At 43.7% G+C, this 16497-nt stretch overlaps 1 protein-coding gene across 1 annotated transcript in view; it reads left to right on the top strand.

Annotated features, from left to right (window-relative positions):
- The window catches only part of LOC102112919 (AGBL carboxypeptidase 4), an 878734-nt gene that overhangs the window by 671176 nt on the left and 191061 nt on the right, over window positions 1-16497 (top strand). Inside the window, exon 7 of the mRNA XM_014250851.2 lies at window positions 2565-2654. Within this exon, the coding sequence (XP_014106326.2) occupies window positions 2565-2654 (90 nt within the window). The remainder of the gene's footprint in view (window positions 1-2564; window positions 2655-16497) is intronic.

Below are 16497 nucleotides of genomic sequence, written 5' to 3'. Positions count from 1 at the left end.
TCTGAGCAGAGGCAGGATGGCAGGGGGTGAGTAGCAGGACACCAGGGTGTAACACACAGTGACAGATTGTTTAGGTCTCAGTCATAAGTCAATGGAAATATTATCCATGATGATGACAGTGGTAGCCTTCAAAGGGAAGAGAAAATGTTCATTTCAATCTTCAAGATACTTTCCAGAACAGAAAATGAAAAAGGAACCATTCTAGACATGCCTACTTTTCTTTCCTTTCTTTCCAAGAAAAACTCTTATCTCAAAGAGTTTTGTTTCTAAGATTCAATGCTATGGTGTTCAGAAGGATAAAAGTGGTACAACAGATTTCTGTGCATTTCCACAAGTCTCAAAGCTGTGGCTAAATAGAATGTGCCTCTCTGTTATTCTGCTTAAGTGCTTTTGGCACCTACTAAGCAAAGCTATACACTTCTAATCTTCTTAATTTTGATTGATCTTTTCAATCCTGAAGTAGAAAATAGGATGTATTTCTAATGTAACATTTAAATTAAAAAGCAAAATGGTGTTTTATAGTTGTTTAGTAGGTTAACCTTGGTTAGCAGCCAGATGCCCACACAGCTGCTCTCTCTTATCCAGGACAGGGGGAGAAAATGAAAAGGAAAGGCTCATGGGTCAAGAGAAAGAAAGGGATATTATTTACTAATTGCCATTGTGGGCAAAGCAGACTTGACTTGTGGGGATTTTAATTTATTGCCAGTTAAAATAGACTTGCATAGTGAAAATTATTGATTGTAATAACAATTCTAATAAATGTTATGAAGCATAAATAACAGCAATTTTGTAGTTGAAAGCAAACAAAGCCAAAGCCACAAAACACCCCAAACCAACCCTCTGTCCAAAAGTTTCCTAACCAGTGCTGTTCCAGATCCAAAGAGGGGCAGTCACGTTGCTGAGCATCACATCTGTGCTGAGCCACAGTCCCTCCAATGCAATGCTGGTTTTCCAAGAGGGGAGAAAAACTCATCTCCTCTTGCAAAAGTGATCCCAGCCTTCTCCTTTTGTTCTTTAAAGTTGGTTTGCTGATTTATCTCCTTCCTCCCACACTACTTAATGTTAATGCAAATGATGTGGGATGGTCATTGACTTCTAGCTGATGGGGTTGTGCTCCTTTTCGCTGCCTCCCAATTTTCTTCTGCCAAGAGGATTGACCCCACCAGCTGCTGGGTTTGGCAGAGACTTTCTTATATTTCTTTGCCTCTGGATCTCAAAAACATCAGAGAATGGTGAAGCTGGTGTAAGAAAGAACAAACGAATGGCTGAGTTATAGGGAGAGCAGCTGCAGGACTTTGAGATGCTAAGAAAATAAAAGAAGAAACCTGCTGCAATTGCTTCCTGAGAACAGCAAAAAATGAATTGATTATTCCTATGGCTCTGTAAGGTGTGATTTGCCTTGGGGAAAATGGAGCATTTCTAAGAATCTGGGAAATTTAAAAAAAATTAACTAAGACATGGTCTTGAGGACTCTCACATATCTTTGAAAATAAAAGTCTGGCTTTGGATATGTGTGCAATACATCCACCTAAATAAAACAGAAAAAAAAAAAAAAAGAAAAAAAGCTTGGATTTTGTTTCCAGTCTGTAAACTTTTTACTTCAAAACAAAGATTTAAACTCTCCTAGCAATTGGAGCCTGCCGTGTTTAGCATTACCCCTGCTGTGTGTGTTCAGGTTGAGATAAGACATCTAACTGAGGTCCTGACCTCTTACAGTCTTTAAAATTCCCAGAACCCATTTTGAAAGAGCATAATTTTCATTTACTGTTTATTAAATGCAGTCACAGCACAAACAAAGAAAGGATTCTGGTTGACCCATGTAGTTTATGGCTGGAGCAGGTGGCCAAAGTGGTGTGGTTTCAAAACTGAGGGATTAACCCATGCTAAATTCAGCATAGTTGGAATCTAAATCTGCCTCCCACCTATCTGTAATTTGAAGGGGAAATGGCACATTTTCATGCCTTCACGGGACAAGGTTCCTGGATTTAATCTTGGCCTCTTTTCTATACTTTTTTGTTTTAAAACTTTTCTTTTTCACTTAGAGCAGATGCAGTCCCAAACACTTATGAGATTTAAAAAAAAAAAAAAATCACTTCTAAATCCTCCAGAGCAAAGCCTAATAAATATAATTTGTAGGACTTTGCCATTGCCTGGCACTGTCAAGGCTTGTACCAAGTGTAATGCAGGGTGCAATTGGCTTTACCTTGGCTGGAGCCCCACTGCTACTCCTGTGGCCCAGGGGGACATTTATCACGAGTGAGAGCACAATTACAGTGCAGTTAAACTCGCTGCAGTAAATCCCAGGGTTTGAAAAGAGAGCTAAATTTGTTGTTGCAGGTTTGGCTGCATGGCATGAGTCCTGCAGCCCTTGTGCAGTCTGGGAAGGAGATCTGGTGACGCTGCCTCTCTGCTCAGGGGTTGTGCTTGTTTATAACGCGCGGCCGATTTTAATAAAAGGATGTGCTTTCAAAATGAACAGTTGTTTGCTTCTGCATCTGGGGCACAGTTTAATGATCTCCATTTCTCTCTTTCCCCCCTCTGTCCCCTGCCCTTTTCTGCTGCAGCAAACCTGCGTCCAGGGGCTGAACAGAAAGTGGTGTTCATCACTGCCCGGGTCCATCCTGGGGAAACGCCCTCTTCCTTCGTCTGCCAAGGTGAGCGTCTGCACCGAGGGGGCAGGTCTGCTGGCATCTGATTTCCTGCTGATGGTGCATGTCTTTGGTGTGGATAGCTTTGGCTCTGAAAGGGTGACAGGTTTTTCCACAGCGAGGGTATCAGGAGAATGTCTCATCTGAAACCTTGAGGCTGCAGGAGTAGATTGTCTCCAAGACTTGTGAATGTTTGCTGAACTTGGGCAGAACTGGGCTCTGAAGCTATTTGGGAAGAATGAGACAGTCACACTCATATACAATAGATTTGTGTAAAGGTCCTTTCCTTAGAGCTTTTCCAGCCCATTTTGCTGGAGTTTATTCTGTTAACTGCTTATTTTTTTCTTGCTGTGTACCATCTCCAGCTTCTTTTCCATCACAAAGCGGTGACCCTAGTTCCAGCTGAATTCTAAGAGGCCTCTCTTTGTCTGAAGCTGCTGCTCTGAGGAACACAGCTCCCAGTGGCTGACAGCTGTTTCCTGCACAAAGCATTCCTGCTAAAAATAGAAAGCAAATTGCCCAGCTTGTATTTATAAAGAGTTGTAAATCTCAGGCTTGTGGGTACAAATAAATAAATAACCCTGGCACGCCTTCATATAATTTCATTGTATAGGTCTGAAATATCGTACTTACGCATGTGACTGTCTGCAGCAGTAAAGTGTTGATGGTGTAAATCAAAGCAGCTCCCCTGGAGCCAGGGCAATTTGGTAATTCACTGCAGCAGCTTGGACCTGGCCCTGCTGAGCCGATGAGTTGCATCAATCAAGCATATGCAGAGTTTATTGCGTTGTCTGCTCACGGTGCCGCAGACGCGGCTGCCATTGGCCCTGTTGGTACCCAAAGACCTCGGTGGGGAGGGTCTGGCACGTGTTCACGGTCTTCTCTGAGTGCTCCTCATCCTGGCAAGGTGCTGTGCCTGGTATCTCTCTGAAGCAAAAGGTCAGCAGCTGCCCCTTCTGCTGCCCCAGCCCCGTGGGCTTGCAGGACGCTCTCCTTGCTGGCCTGGAGGAGCAAAGGTAAAACCCTTCCTCTAATAAAACAATGCTTCAGACTGAGAGCAGGAAAACTCAGCGAGTTTCCCATCTCCTGCCGTGCCACAGTCAATGCAGGGCATTATAGCACACATGATGTTTGTTAATGAATATGGATTTTTAATTGGCTGCTTTGATTCTGTTTGTGGCTGCTGGCATAGCCCTGTGAAATGAAAGCTGAGGCATGCTGCTGAGGTGGTGCTTTGTAAATGATGTTATTTTATTTTGATAAGGGAGAGTTTATTCAAAAGGGAAATAATCAAAAAAAAAGGAAAAAAAAAGATGTGTAAAAGCGTGTGGCACGCTCAGCATGATGAAACAGCTAGAGAGAAGTCACGCTCTGATTGTCTCACAGAAACTTTGTGCTTTGTAAGAGAAAAAAACAACAAAGAACCCCCCACACCCAAAAAAACAACAACAAAAAAGCAGGAAATATAAGAAAAATAACAAGGCGATATCAAGGTATCAGTTTTGGAGAAGCACAGGAGAAACTTGCTGTGGCTGCACTTACGGATCCTCCTCTGGATCCACAGGCACTGGACTCTGCACTGAGCCCTGCCCCGTGCAGGCAGAGCTGCCTCGTGTGCAGAATTAGCATCCAGACAAGCAGAAATGTCAAACATTTCAAGGCTGTTGCAGCATTGTTTCCAGCGCTGCCAAATGTGAAATTGGGTGCTTGCTCCATCTTTGGAAACTTTAGTGTGGGAGGATCAAAAGAAGGGATAAAAAAGATTCCTCTGGCATTCAAGTTGAGGGCACACTTAGGAATTTTATTTCTGGAGTCTCAGGAAGCTTTTTGGCATAGTTAGGTGTTGCAGATTTTATATCCAGATGCCAGCTCAGTGCATATGGAACGTGTCAGGATTGTTTTTTTTTCTTGGTGGAGAGATTTCTTCTTGAACATTTGATGATGCTTACCACCTGGAGTATTAAGATCTGGAAACTGATCCCAGAGATTCCCCAGGAGCAAGCAGCATCTCGTGGATGGAAGACCAGAACTGTGACTGCCCAAGCTTGGAGAACCATTCCATAGGGGAATAGAGAATGAGCTAAAAGCTTTATATTTTTTTTATTTCTTACTTTTTCCTGTTGATTTTTGGTTTTGTTCAGTTCAGTCCTTGTCTTCTTTAAAGCCTGAAGATGAAGATCATTTTTTCTAGCTGTCTTTGAGCTGGCCAGTTTCCTTCCTGCCCTCTTTGGCCTTGTCTCTGCTGAGGATTTTTAGCGTATATTCCAAACAGGAGCTTCCTGGGGCCTGACTGAAGCTACCTATTACAGCCCCCATTGTTTTGGGTTTTTTTGACTAGTCAAGGTTCCTGAGAAGCAAGTTTTCTAGCTTTAATACATCAGGAGATGCTCATTCCTGTGTTTTCATCCTTCGTCCTCCACTTTACCCACGTATTATGAATAAGTAAGGGTTTTATGTTCCTGTGGGGAAAAAAAAAGCTTGTCATCTCTCTGCTCAAAATTGTTTCTCTGTCATGCTTCTTCATATTCTATGAAGAATCCACTGAAAAGTGAATTTTGGATATAAATGCCCTTCATTCCTGCAAATGTGCAAGTATTTTAAACCTGGATGCACATTTCTGTCACCTTCCAACTGTGGAGTGCTTGCAGCAGTAGCCAGACCTCCCTAGAATCATCAGGCACCTCATCCAGCAGTTACAAACAAATGCTGTAATATTTCACATGTGCTGCAGCTGCCGAGCTGCAGTTCAGTTCCTTAAAAGGCAGACAAAACCCTGGAGGGCCTCTTCATAAAAAGATGGATTAAGAGCCTTTTGTTTCTGTTTTGGTCTTTGAAGGGTTAGTACAATGGTTAGCCTTTTTAGGAAGTTTTCCTGGTGGTTCTTAACTGCTTGTGGTGGAGCTCAGGGCTGGAAATGGAGGCCCAGTCATCCGAGAGTATATTCAGAATATTCACATGAGTACCTTTCACATCCAAAGGTAGGGTGGTGCTCTCCTTAGATGGTGATGGTCACCATGAGCATCGATGTCAGTACCACTTTTAGGGATGAATAAGTAGGAGTAAGGCCCAAGATTAAGAAGATTTGTTTTCACTTTGCTCTTACAGACCATTTTTTAACCAATTGGAATCACTGCTGCTCCTGGAGGGCCTTTGTAGTGAGCACAAAGAAGTGCAAATTCATCTCACAGCCTGAACTCATCTCTCTTGGGCTGTTCAGATTTCTGAGGGGCTTTTCTGAAGTTGTGGGTTTAGATTATTTTCCTTTCTTTGATATTTTTCCTCATTTTTCTCCCCCACAGTATTTTCATTTAAGAAAATATGTGCTGTTTTCTCTTCCTTACCTGACTGTAAAGGCAAATTAACTCTTACAGATGTCAGGTAACACTGGACTAATGTGTGTAAAATCTGTGCAAGCCCTTACCCTACAAACACTGGCCAAAAGGCACCTTTCAAAAGGCTTGGGTTTTATCCAAGATCTGGCAATAGGGGTATTTTTAGCCCCCAATATTCCCAGAGTCTTATTTTTTTCCCTGTGTTTCCTAGATTTTATTTTCTTTGTGGGATGAAAGCAGCTGTCCCTCACTATTCACACACACAGAAAGCTGTAGGACACACTCCTATGTTTCAGTTTATCCTGTATGCTCTGACTTTTGCCAGCAGTCAGGAAGTTCAAGGATAAACATGTCTAGATGTACCAAGACATGTATTTCACTCATTGATTTAGCATCTTCTGTTATGTCATTTGTTGATTTGCCAGTGTGGCATCCACCATGCCATCTAAAAGCAGAAATGAAAATTCCTAGCCTCTAATAGGGTTTTCCAGGATGGGATGCCAGAATGGAAAACCCAGTGCAATACAGGGGGGAGAGAAATCCCACAGCTGGATTGGAAGTTGCTGAGTATCTCAGGCTCAGCAATTTGACCTGGAGCTGACCTTGAATCTTACAGGCTGAAAAGGGAACAGCCATTAAAAAGAAAATATAAGAAAAACAGACACCTGGGTCTCTTTTCCATAAGAAAAATTACTTTTTGATCAATCTTTTTTTTCTTTATAGCTGCTTAAAAGAATGCTCCCTCTTGCTTCACCTTATATCAGATGATATGAAATGAAAAAAAAGATTACACTAGGCAAAGTCTGTTGATTTTCTGTTTGCATTCTTTGTCTGTTTTTTTAACCCTCACCCACTTGCCAGCAGAGGGTAAGGGAAAAAAAATCTGAAAATTTGTATAAAAAAAATTGATTCTAAGTTTAAAGAGTGGAATAGCAGGCAACAGACTGCCCAAAAACAAGTCTCCCAGCAGCTGTCTCTCAAGTTCTGCTGTTGCACTATAACTCTGGGCTAGTGGGTAATTGAACTTGCTCTCTATGTCACCAGGATGCTCCAGGTGCTATGAAGGATTTAATTCCTACAGATTCCAAAGTGGCCTCTTAAAGCTGTTTTTTAGTTTGTTTTGTGGAGGCAGTGCCTTCAAATTCTTTGAATTTGATCCTGCATGAAACCTGAAGGAGTTAGCAGGAGAGCTAAAATAGAATAAATGTGGCTTGGGTGGGGTATTTGTTGTTGTGTTATGGGGGTTCTTTAGTTTATTTTGTTATTTTGTTTGGGATTTTTGTTTTTTATTTCTTGTGGGAAACACAGTCATAAGTGTGAGAAGTGTCCTCTTGAATCTTATTTCTTCTACTTGGAATTTTACCCAGACTCTGTGTTTTCTTATGAAGAAAGAGGAAGAATAAACTCTCAGGGTTAGAAACTGCTTTTCTGTTTCTTTTATTAAGCATAAGTCTTTTGAGCTTTAGGACTTAAGTGATAGTAACTGGAGGCCAGGACATGTTTTACATGCAAGTGTAAATGCAGCCTTTACACGTGAAAATAACCTTTCTGAAGTAACAGAGGTGATGACCTTGCTTAGCTCTCTCCAGGGTATAAATTTCTCCCAAGGGAAAGGAGCTGAGTTCTGTAGCCATTGGTATAAGATGCTTTTGGTAACAGCAGCTGTACTGGAGAAAAAAGCACTACACCTAGAAATTCCTGTGGAGGTAATGACTGGGTCCTCAGAAGCTTGGGGACATCATCTGCCAGATTTCCTTTCAGGCTGAATGTGCATCTGAATAAATGTATGGCTTGCATCTCACTTTATCTGTTTTATTCTTCTGTCTAGCAAGCCAATTCATCTTCGTTTCTAAGCTAAGTTTTCTACCAGAGGCGGAAACAAAATACGATTCCATGGGGAATAGGAATCCTATAAATGCCTGTTTGTTATATTACTGTCAAGTCTCACTTCTGTCTTTGCTGCCAAATGAAAGAGAATGGAAGCAAACACTTATGCTGTCCTGGCTACTTCTAGACTCCATATGTATAAAGGCTTAGTCTGCAATTCCTCTCTGGATGTGTTTGTAAGGCATATCTGGGTGCAGGAGGGGGTTTGCCATGGCCATGCAACCAAGGAATAAGTGCTCTCTGGTTCAGGAATGCTTTTTTTGGGGCCCTTTTCCAGTGCTTCTGGAAAAGTGTTTCTTTGTGGGCAGCATTGCTAAGACTGGAGAGAACTGAGTAACACAGAAGCTCTCCTTGAAGGATATTTTTTATATTTTTTATGAAGACACAAAGCTTCCATTCCCTTTCAGTACTGACTGTATCCTATGCAAATCTTTTCTGGCTGCAGTCCAGAGGAAAGTGCATCCCCTGGAGTTCCACCCTAGAGGTGACTGTTCTTGGCCAAAAGAAGAGCAGAATCTTTCCATAAAGTGAATGGTGTTCTGCATCCAGACAAGGACGTGCACGAGTTGTGTCAGGAGAGTTTGGGAACACTCCTGTGCTTTCAGGAGCAGCTCAGCACTTAGGAGCAGTGAGGGAACGTGGTGAGCAGGAGCTGCAGTTCATGGTCTCTTTTACAGGAGTTCAGGAAACCAAATGATGAGAAGCAAACAAAGGCAACAGAATTCAACAGCCCAACCATGAAATGAGCTGCAGGGCTCTCTTAAAGTTCTTAGATTGCATTCATCCTTCCCACCGAGATTTTTTTTTTTCCTTAAGTGCATAGTTCCTAAGTTTTAACACAAAGGGAAACACACTCTCCCTGACTTCTAAAGCAACATGAAAAACACTATTGTCTGTCCCTTGTAAATCTCCTGGATGAGATTTTAGTGTGAAGTATCCCAGGAGGGAGAAAGGTTGTTCTGAGAATAATAAAGCATCCATATTGGAGTAATGGAAATAAAAGCTCCTTTTAAAGCCGTGTTGATGTAAACAGACTGTTAGAGGAATTCCTGCTACCCAGCGTGGCATTGGTTGTTGCAGGATACCAAGGCTTTGAATCAATTCACTGTGGTGTCAGGCAGGTATGAGAGGTTATACACCTGGGTTCCTGAGCTTATAATGAGTTTAAATTTCTCTGGCTGCAGAGTTATGTGATTCACTCCCTCACAACACGTGTTTTCTGGAGCTCCTGCAGAGAAGAGAAGGTGTGATGGTGGCAGGGTGTGGAGGGGAGCTGTGCATGGACTGGGTGCTGCTGTTTGCAGCAGCAGAGAAATCCCCAGGGCTCTGGAGACCTGAGCTGTCCCCAGGGGAGGAGCTGTGTTATCTGTGGCTGACACATCTCCCTCCCCACCAACAGCAGAGGTTGCTGTCCCACCTCTTCCATTCAGTCTGCAGCAGCAGGAACAGAAAGCTGGTCTGGTCAGGCAGGCTCACCCCTCTCCAGCCCTGCCCTGTGTGCTCATCTTTCTGCTTCCAGTAACTCCTCAGCCCTGGGACAGCAAGGTCAGCTTTGCCTGCACAGCTAAGAAATGTCAAGTGGCTTTGTTTGATTCTGTTTGCCCTTTGCCCAGAGCACACCTTTGACTACCTCTGCTTAACTAATCCTCTTTACAGTAATCACTGAGCTAAAGGAGCCCTTGGTCTTCAAGGGGGAGAACTGAGAAGGGCTTCACTGTACAACAGCAGGCAAATTTGTTTTGTCTCCATGTGAGATTGCCCAATTAATCTCTTCAGCATCCTGGTTTTGCAATGTTTCTTGACTGCTCGTACTTTTGGATAACATTGGCTTAAAGAGCATTTCCTCCCAGCCCTTCCAACCTCCCTCTAGGGCAGAGCACATCATATTTGTACACACTGTGGCACTTTGCTGATGTCTGAGGATAAGAAAAAGAGAAAATACTGATTCACCTGGACATCATGATCCCTTGGCTTTCCTTAATATGGCCTGTTTTTCCCACTAAAAATTGCAGCCTGTGTGGATTCTGAAGGTGCTTATCCATGTCTGCCCAGTTATCAGGGTCATTTTTTGTATTTATTGCTCTGCATGGCCATGGGCAGTAAGTCCTACACTTTTGGGGAGCAGTTTTGCCCCCAGGTACCAGATCTTCTCTGGGCCAAGGCAGGAAATAAATATGCAAAACTCAGGACAAAGATACAAAAACCACAGGAAGTCTGGGGTTGTCTTTTGATCTCATTTGCATGGCTCTGTTGTTAATGGCAAAGAAAGGGCTCTGATAAGTGACCATCATTGCCTTCAAGGAATCTAAGTTGAGATGAGGCCTTTCAGTCAGTGCAGCAATGTGTGAGAGCTGTGCTGATCAAGCTGCAGGTCAGAATTCACAATTAGGGATCTCTTCTAGCTTTTATAATTTAAGCCCTTTCCATCCTCCTTCAGCAGTGCCCCAGCTCTTCCTCACAACTGATATTAATCTTGCTGGTCTATTGTTTCCAGCTTTGTCTTCTGACCCTTTGTTCTTTGCCTGCCCTGCCTGGGTTCAGCTGAATTGATTTTTTTTTTTGTTTTCATTTTGTTTTCAGCCCTTTTGTCTCCGAGGTGCCCTGCACTTACCTTCCTGCTCCTTCTGCTCTGCTCTCAGGAGCCAGCATTCATGAGCGACTGGGACTTGGCCGCTGCAAACTTTTCTTTGACATGAGGGCACTCGGATTAAATTTTCCCTCTGCCCCTGCACAGATTGCTCACATGCTGCACTGTGTACATGTTTATAAGATCCACATCACCCTGACTTCTCCAGCTTACAGAGAAAAGGGTGCAAAGCTTGTTTGGAGGGCAAGAAGAAGGGATTTGGGATGAAAACAGGCTTCTGCCCCAGACAACAGCCCTGCTGAGAATGGCTCTGCTCTTTCAGTGCAGTCTGGCTCCTCTGCACTCTGAGGATGGAAAGGGTGATGGGGCACATTCATTACCAGTCCTGCTTAATTTAAGAGTTAAATAAATAAGTTAAGCTCAATTTATTTCTGAGAAGAAATGTAGTCACAAATTGTTTTGCTGGGACCCTAATGCAGGGCAAACTTCTATTGAACATTTTGTAGGCAGGAAGGGTAAATTTAGGGGAGTTTTGAGCAGTGCCAAAGAGCTCTCTAGAAAGTTGCTCTCACCAGGAAGTTTGGTTTCTTAGTGACTGATATCACCCCAAAGTGGCTATTTCCAGATGTGCCCTATAGTGTTAGTTCAAGGGTCAAATTACTTATCACATGTTCAGCAAACGGTGACACACTCCTGGTTTCTGTGCTCTGACTTGGAGGTTATGGTTTTAGTCTTTGCAGCTGCTAAATGTAAAAGATAATTGGAGACAGATGAAAAAGAATTAATTTGCATTTTTTTTTCCTAATGACACAGATTTTCAAAGAGTGCTGTATCATAAATTTCATACAAACTCCCGTATTTTTTTCCTATTTTCCCTTTCTCTCTCTTTTTTCTTGTTTCTCTACTTTTTTGTCACCTTATCACTGATGGAGAAAAAAGGTGGTGGGGAAGGGAAAGAACAAAGAAAGGCAAAGATCTGTGGTCAGTTAAAAGAGGAGGAAAGGAGAAGTCTGTAGGTCTTCTTATGTGAAATTTTGTTTGAAATTATCACCGTTTGCTTTATTTCAGCCAATGGTACAGTGTGTAGGCAAAACATTAAAACAGATGGGTGTGCTTTATTATTTATTATTGACAAGCATAAGCCAAATCTTTGGGAGACTACAGAACAGGTGTGACACAGACAATGACAACAGAGCAAGCTCTGCTTCACCTGTCAGAGATCAAGAGTAGAACTGAAAAATGCTGTGACCCAGCCTTGGCCCAGGTGCCATCTTTCAAAAGCTGTGTGTGTCACTCATTCCTTGGGAGAAGCAGGGAACAGAGCTGGAGTTGCACCCCTAATTCCCTGCAGGAGGGGGCCTGCCCTGGAGACACAGCAGATCACTGGGATCTCAGTTTGCCCAGCTTGTTGACCTCTCCCTTCTGAAGTCTGGCTCCTTCATGCAGTAAATGGGGCTGTTTATTAAAGTTAAGTCTACCTTTAAGATTCTAAAATTCAATCTGACTGTTAAAGGTAGAAAGTTAGACAGTCCTCACCCCTGGTTACATGTCAACTCTGATTCTTCTTCCTGTCAATGCTCCTAATTGCCAAGGATATGAGGGAAATAGCACCTTGACATCAGCTGGTGTGGTCACAGTGCTGCCAGAGTTTAAACCCACCATTGCAAAGTGCTTGGGGAGAGCTTCTATCTGGGGCTTGCTGGCACTTGAGATTTCATTTGCATCTGAGGCAGACTGTGAATGTGGTGTGCAATAGAACATTTCTACAGCAATTCTTATTCTGGAACAGGAGCATCTTATGCCTTCTTAGTTTAATATGTTTCAAAGTTGCTTTTGCTATAAGACTGTCTCCAAACAGAATTCTTTAGGAGATGGTGAGGTTTTTTAGCTGTTTCTTCCTAAAACAGCAACAACAAACCCCCTTAATCCTTGGAGGTCTCCTGAAATTTATGTCCTTTTGACTTTTCTCCCTCGTGCTCCTCAGATGGAAACGTACTTTTATACTCTTCTGGAGAATTTCACTTCTTCACAAGGAGAAATGTCAGCTGCTTGTGATGGTCCTACTCACGTGAAGAATTTTTTCTGATTATTCCCTTTCCAGTGCTAATTACCATCACCTTTAGGATCTACGATACATCTTCATTTTCACAGCAAAATTTTCTCTGGAGTGGAGGTAGGGGCTTATGCCATATTCTGCTGCTTAACAGCCAGGAGCACATCTGCACTGACAGAGAGTGACCTTAATTTATTTCTGTGGAGCTTTTTCTTGCCTGGATGTCATGCAGCGTAAATAAAAGAACAGATCCATCTCCACTGACGACGGGCAGAGCAGAGCTTTTGCAATTTCCTTCTTCATGTAGAGACATGGTCATTTTTTTTATTCTTCTATAAGACAAAAAAATAAACCACAGGGAAAAAAGCTTTTTCCTGCTGGAGCCTAGTGCAAGCAGCTATCCAACAAGTCCCCTCCAGTACCACTGAAGGTGACTTGCAGATACACAACTTTCATCTCTGAGTCAAGGGGAGGAAGTTCAGAGGCAGTCAGCATTTTCTTGGCCATCAGATCTTCTCTGAGGATTAGGTTTTTTTGTTTAATAAATCACTCCTTTATTCTTTTTCCTTTTTTTTTTTTTTTTTCTTCTCCCCAGAAACAGTTCAGGTGTTACATACAGTCCCTGCTTTATTTGCCTGTCAAAAGTGAAGCTGCAGACTTTGCTGTGCAAATGGACTTCCATGTTTCATTTCAGTTTTAACTATCCTTTGACACTAGAGCAGCTCAGCCTCTACTACCTTGACACCATCTGTCAAGGGGGAAATGGATACAGGTCTACTTTGGTCTGGTTTTGCTCATGTGGTACTTTTGAGTGTCTTTGAAGGGCAAACCCAGAGCAGGCAGGAAGCTCCCACTGGCTTCAGGGGACAGGTAGCCCCTCTGGAGAAGTTGATGCCACTCTTGCCTTTCTCATGCCCAGAAGGTAAAACAGAGAGTGTAAAACAGCTCTTCACTAGCAGGATTCTCTCCCTCTGATTCTGGAGTCTGATGGTTGTCCCTTTTAGAGCTGCTGCCTTACTGGAGGTACCAGCCTTGCAAAGTGCCCTGCTTTGCCACTGGAGCCTCACTGGAAAGAGGGGAAACTGCCTTGTACCTTTTCAGTCTATTTGAATGGAAGGACAGGAAAATCCTATAAAAGTGAAGAGTATAACCTGCAAACCCAGTAAAGTGGAAATCAATGAAGCAGCCAAAAGGTGCCATTACAGCTGGCTTAGTGTAAGCTCTCGTGCATCAAAACTTACAAAGTGATCTCTTCTTTTGTCCCTGCAGGGGAAATGAGGGCAAAGGGATGTGCAGGTTCCTGCCAGGCCAAGCTGCCAGCTGCCATTGTTTGGATCTGGGGAGTGTATGGATGTGCCACATATGGATGGCAAAGCCACATCTCCATCAGAAGTGAACAGCTGGGGTTCAGCCCTGACGAGGGGACACCTCGGCTCTTCTCTTTAGCTGAGAGGATTAAAGTTCTGAGCTGAAGCACAAGAAAGAGTTCCTTTCCCACATTCCAGTTTTGTTCTGAGTCCCATACCTGTGTCCTCTGGAGAGCCAGAGCACTAGGGCACCACATCCCCCATGGGGGCACCCAGCCTGCTCTTGCTCCTTCCCAGCAATGCGTGTTCCACGTTCATCCCGCAGAGGGTGGCACCAGGAGTCTGTCTAGCTGAGGAGCCCACTTGGGATGTGGCCAGTAGAAAATCTCTACAGGTCATTGAAGATAAAGCCAAATTAAAGAGATACCCCAGTGCACTCTCCCATCACCCTACAGAAGAAGGGAACTGGAGAGGATAGGTGTGAATGAGTGATGTTCTGCAGGGCCCCTCTGCTCTGTGTGTGTGCCTGCCTGACTCAAGCCTGTTGCCTCTGTTGCTTGGCTGAGCAACGTGTTTGCAGATGCTGGAAACCATTTTTAGACTGTGTTTAAAAAGACATATTTTTCATTTCTTCCCCCACATTATTTATGTGATGCCCTTTCCCTTTTTCACTGTGCATTAGATTTTCATATGTAAATGTATTCTCTGTCTGCCTCCAGAGAAATCCACCTTTTGCCTTCTCGGCTTACAACACATTCTTTGCTTGGGCTACTCTATCCATCTCCAGGCTTCTGCAGTTCTTGTTGGAGCACAGTTAATGCTGTGAGAGCTCGATGTGGCTGCTGCTTGTGTTTCCTGGGCCTGCAGAGCAGCACTCTGACAGGCCCAGGGGAGGTGCTGGGCAAAACTCGTCCAGCCCTCTGCTCACAGCACCCACCTTTGTTGAACCAAGCACACTGAAATCCCAAAGGTTCCTGATTCCCAAGGAAAGGCACCTGCTGTCAGGTTATGAAAGGGTAACTCTGGCTATAAATAGGAAGTGCTCTGAGTCTGGGGAGACAATTCAACAAAAGGCTTCAAAGGAGAAGGTTCATCCTCTTTGTTTATTCCTTGCAACTCTTAGCAGTTTCCCAAGAAGAACTAAGTCTGCTTAGTCCTCCTTGTGTCCATCAAAGTTTATTTTTATCACTTTTATAGCTCTGCTGGGAATATTTTCCCTGGTGCAGGCAACTTTGGAAAATTTACACTTGTGGTGCAGTCTTCCTGCTGGCCCTGGAAAGGCTTCTGACCTCCACGTCTGCAGTTGTCATGACGGGGAAGAAAGCAGTCATCTTCCAGGCTCTGGGGAGCTCAGCCTGGTCCTGGGTAAAGCAGCAACACTCTAATAATGATGCAGTTTCTCTATTTCCCCTGCAAGCCCCTTACAGCTCTAAATAGCAAACTGGAGAATGAAGTGATTTTCTGTTTCTGGTTTGGTTTTTTTTTACCTCGTTGGTGCTGTGTGAGCTGTTGGTGGAGAGCTGAAACTCCCCTTCAGGGCCATGGAGAAAAGTCTGGAGTTTTGTGAGTTGCTAAGGATAGCAGGAAACAGTGTAGTGATGCCTGAGTTAATTCTGCCAGGGTACATGCCTGCTTGACTCTGGCTCATGCATTCTGGATTTTACTCCCCTGGTGTTTATTTTTCCTCTCTTTGCAATCAAGCCTCTGTTCTGGGTTCTCTCTTGTCTTGCACATCAGGGAAGGTGTAATCTTCTGCATATTCCTGCTCAACTCTAAGGCTGAAATCCTAGCTGTATTTAACATTAGTTAATTCTGTAAAAATTGAGGGCCATAGTGCAGTGAATATTTTTCAAGCTGACTGGGGGACTCACACTCATGGGAATGACAGACTTTGAATAATAATGACCAAGCACATCATATTCTGAGGTAACATCCTGAGAATGTTTCTGATAAATCCCAAGTAATTCATTAATGAAACAAGATCATCTGATCCTTGTAGTGTTTCTCCAGGAGCCCTTTTGTTTTTCCCCAGGAGGAAAAGAGGCATTATCCAGGGGCTATTGGTAGGCTCGTTTTGATGCAGAGAGAACTCCAAACTCCTCACAGCATATTAAGAAAATTAAAGAAAGGAAAGCCAGCCAGCAAAGCCACCCATTCAGTCTGTGCTGTGCACTGAATTTAGGAACCCTTCAGGCAATCCTGCAGCAGCAGCTGTGTGCTCCTGCCAATAGCTCCCCTCTTCGTCAGCCTGACAGGTTCTTTCCATTCCACAGGTTCCACAGAACTGTTGCATCAGTTCCACTGGAGAACTGCACAACTGCCCCTGGGCCCAGGGAGATTAGTTTGTGGTTAAGCAAGAGACTTCAGCCTTTAGGGTAATTAAGGGGCTGAGATATGGGCTCCTCACTGGGCGAGAGACAGTCTGCTTCCCTCTGAGCAGGTTTGCACTTTTTACCAGGCAAATCCAGCCTTGGCCTCATTCTGCTCTTCTAAATTAGTATACTCATTTGAAGCTTGTGGGTATCCCATGCTGCAAGGACCAGGAAAGGCAGATTTATGAATAATGGGAGGGATTAACCTGATGTTCCACCTGGGCTCGTGGTGCTGCTGGAGAGAGCACAAGTCCCCTGCACCCAGAGCTGCAGTGGGACGAGGGAAATGGTGCCACCAACATCCTACTGCT

The sequence above is a fragment of the Pseudopodoces humilis genome, chromosome 10, assembly GCF_049639895.1.
Source record: "Pseudopodoces humilis isolate 2021_Gansu_Grassland_sample_001 chromosome 10, ASM4963989v1, whole genome shotgun sequence".
NCBI classification, from domain to species: domain Eukaryota; kingdom Metazoa; phylum Chordata; class Aves; order Passeriformes; family Paridae; genus Pseudopodoces; species Pseudopodoces humilis.
This window is presented reverse-complemented; position numbering and strand designations above follow the sequence as displayed.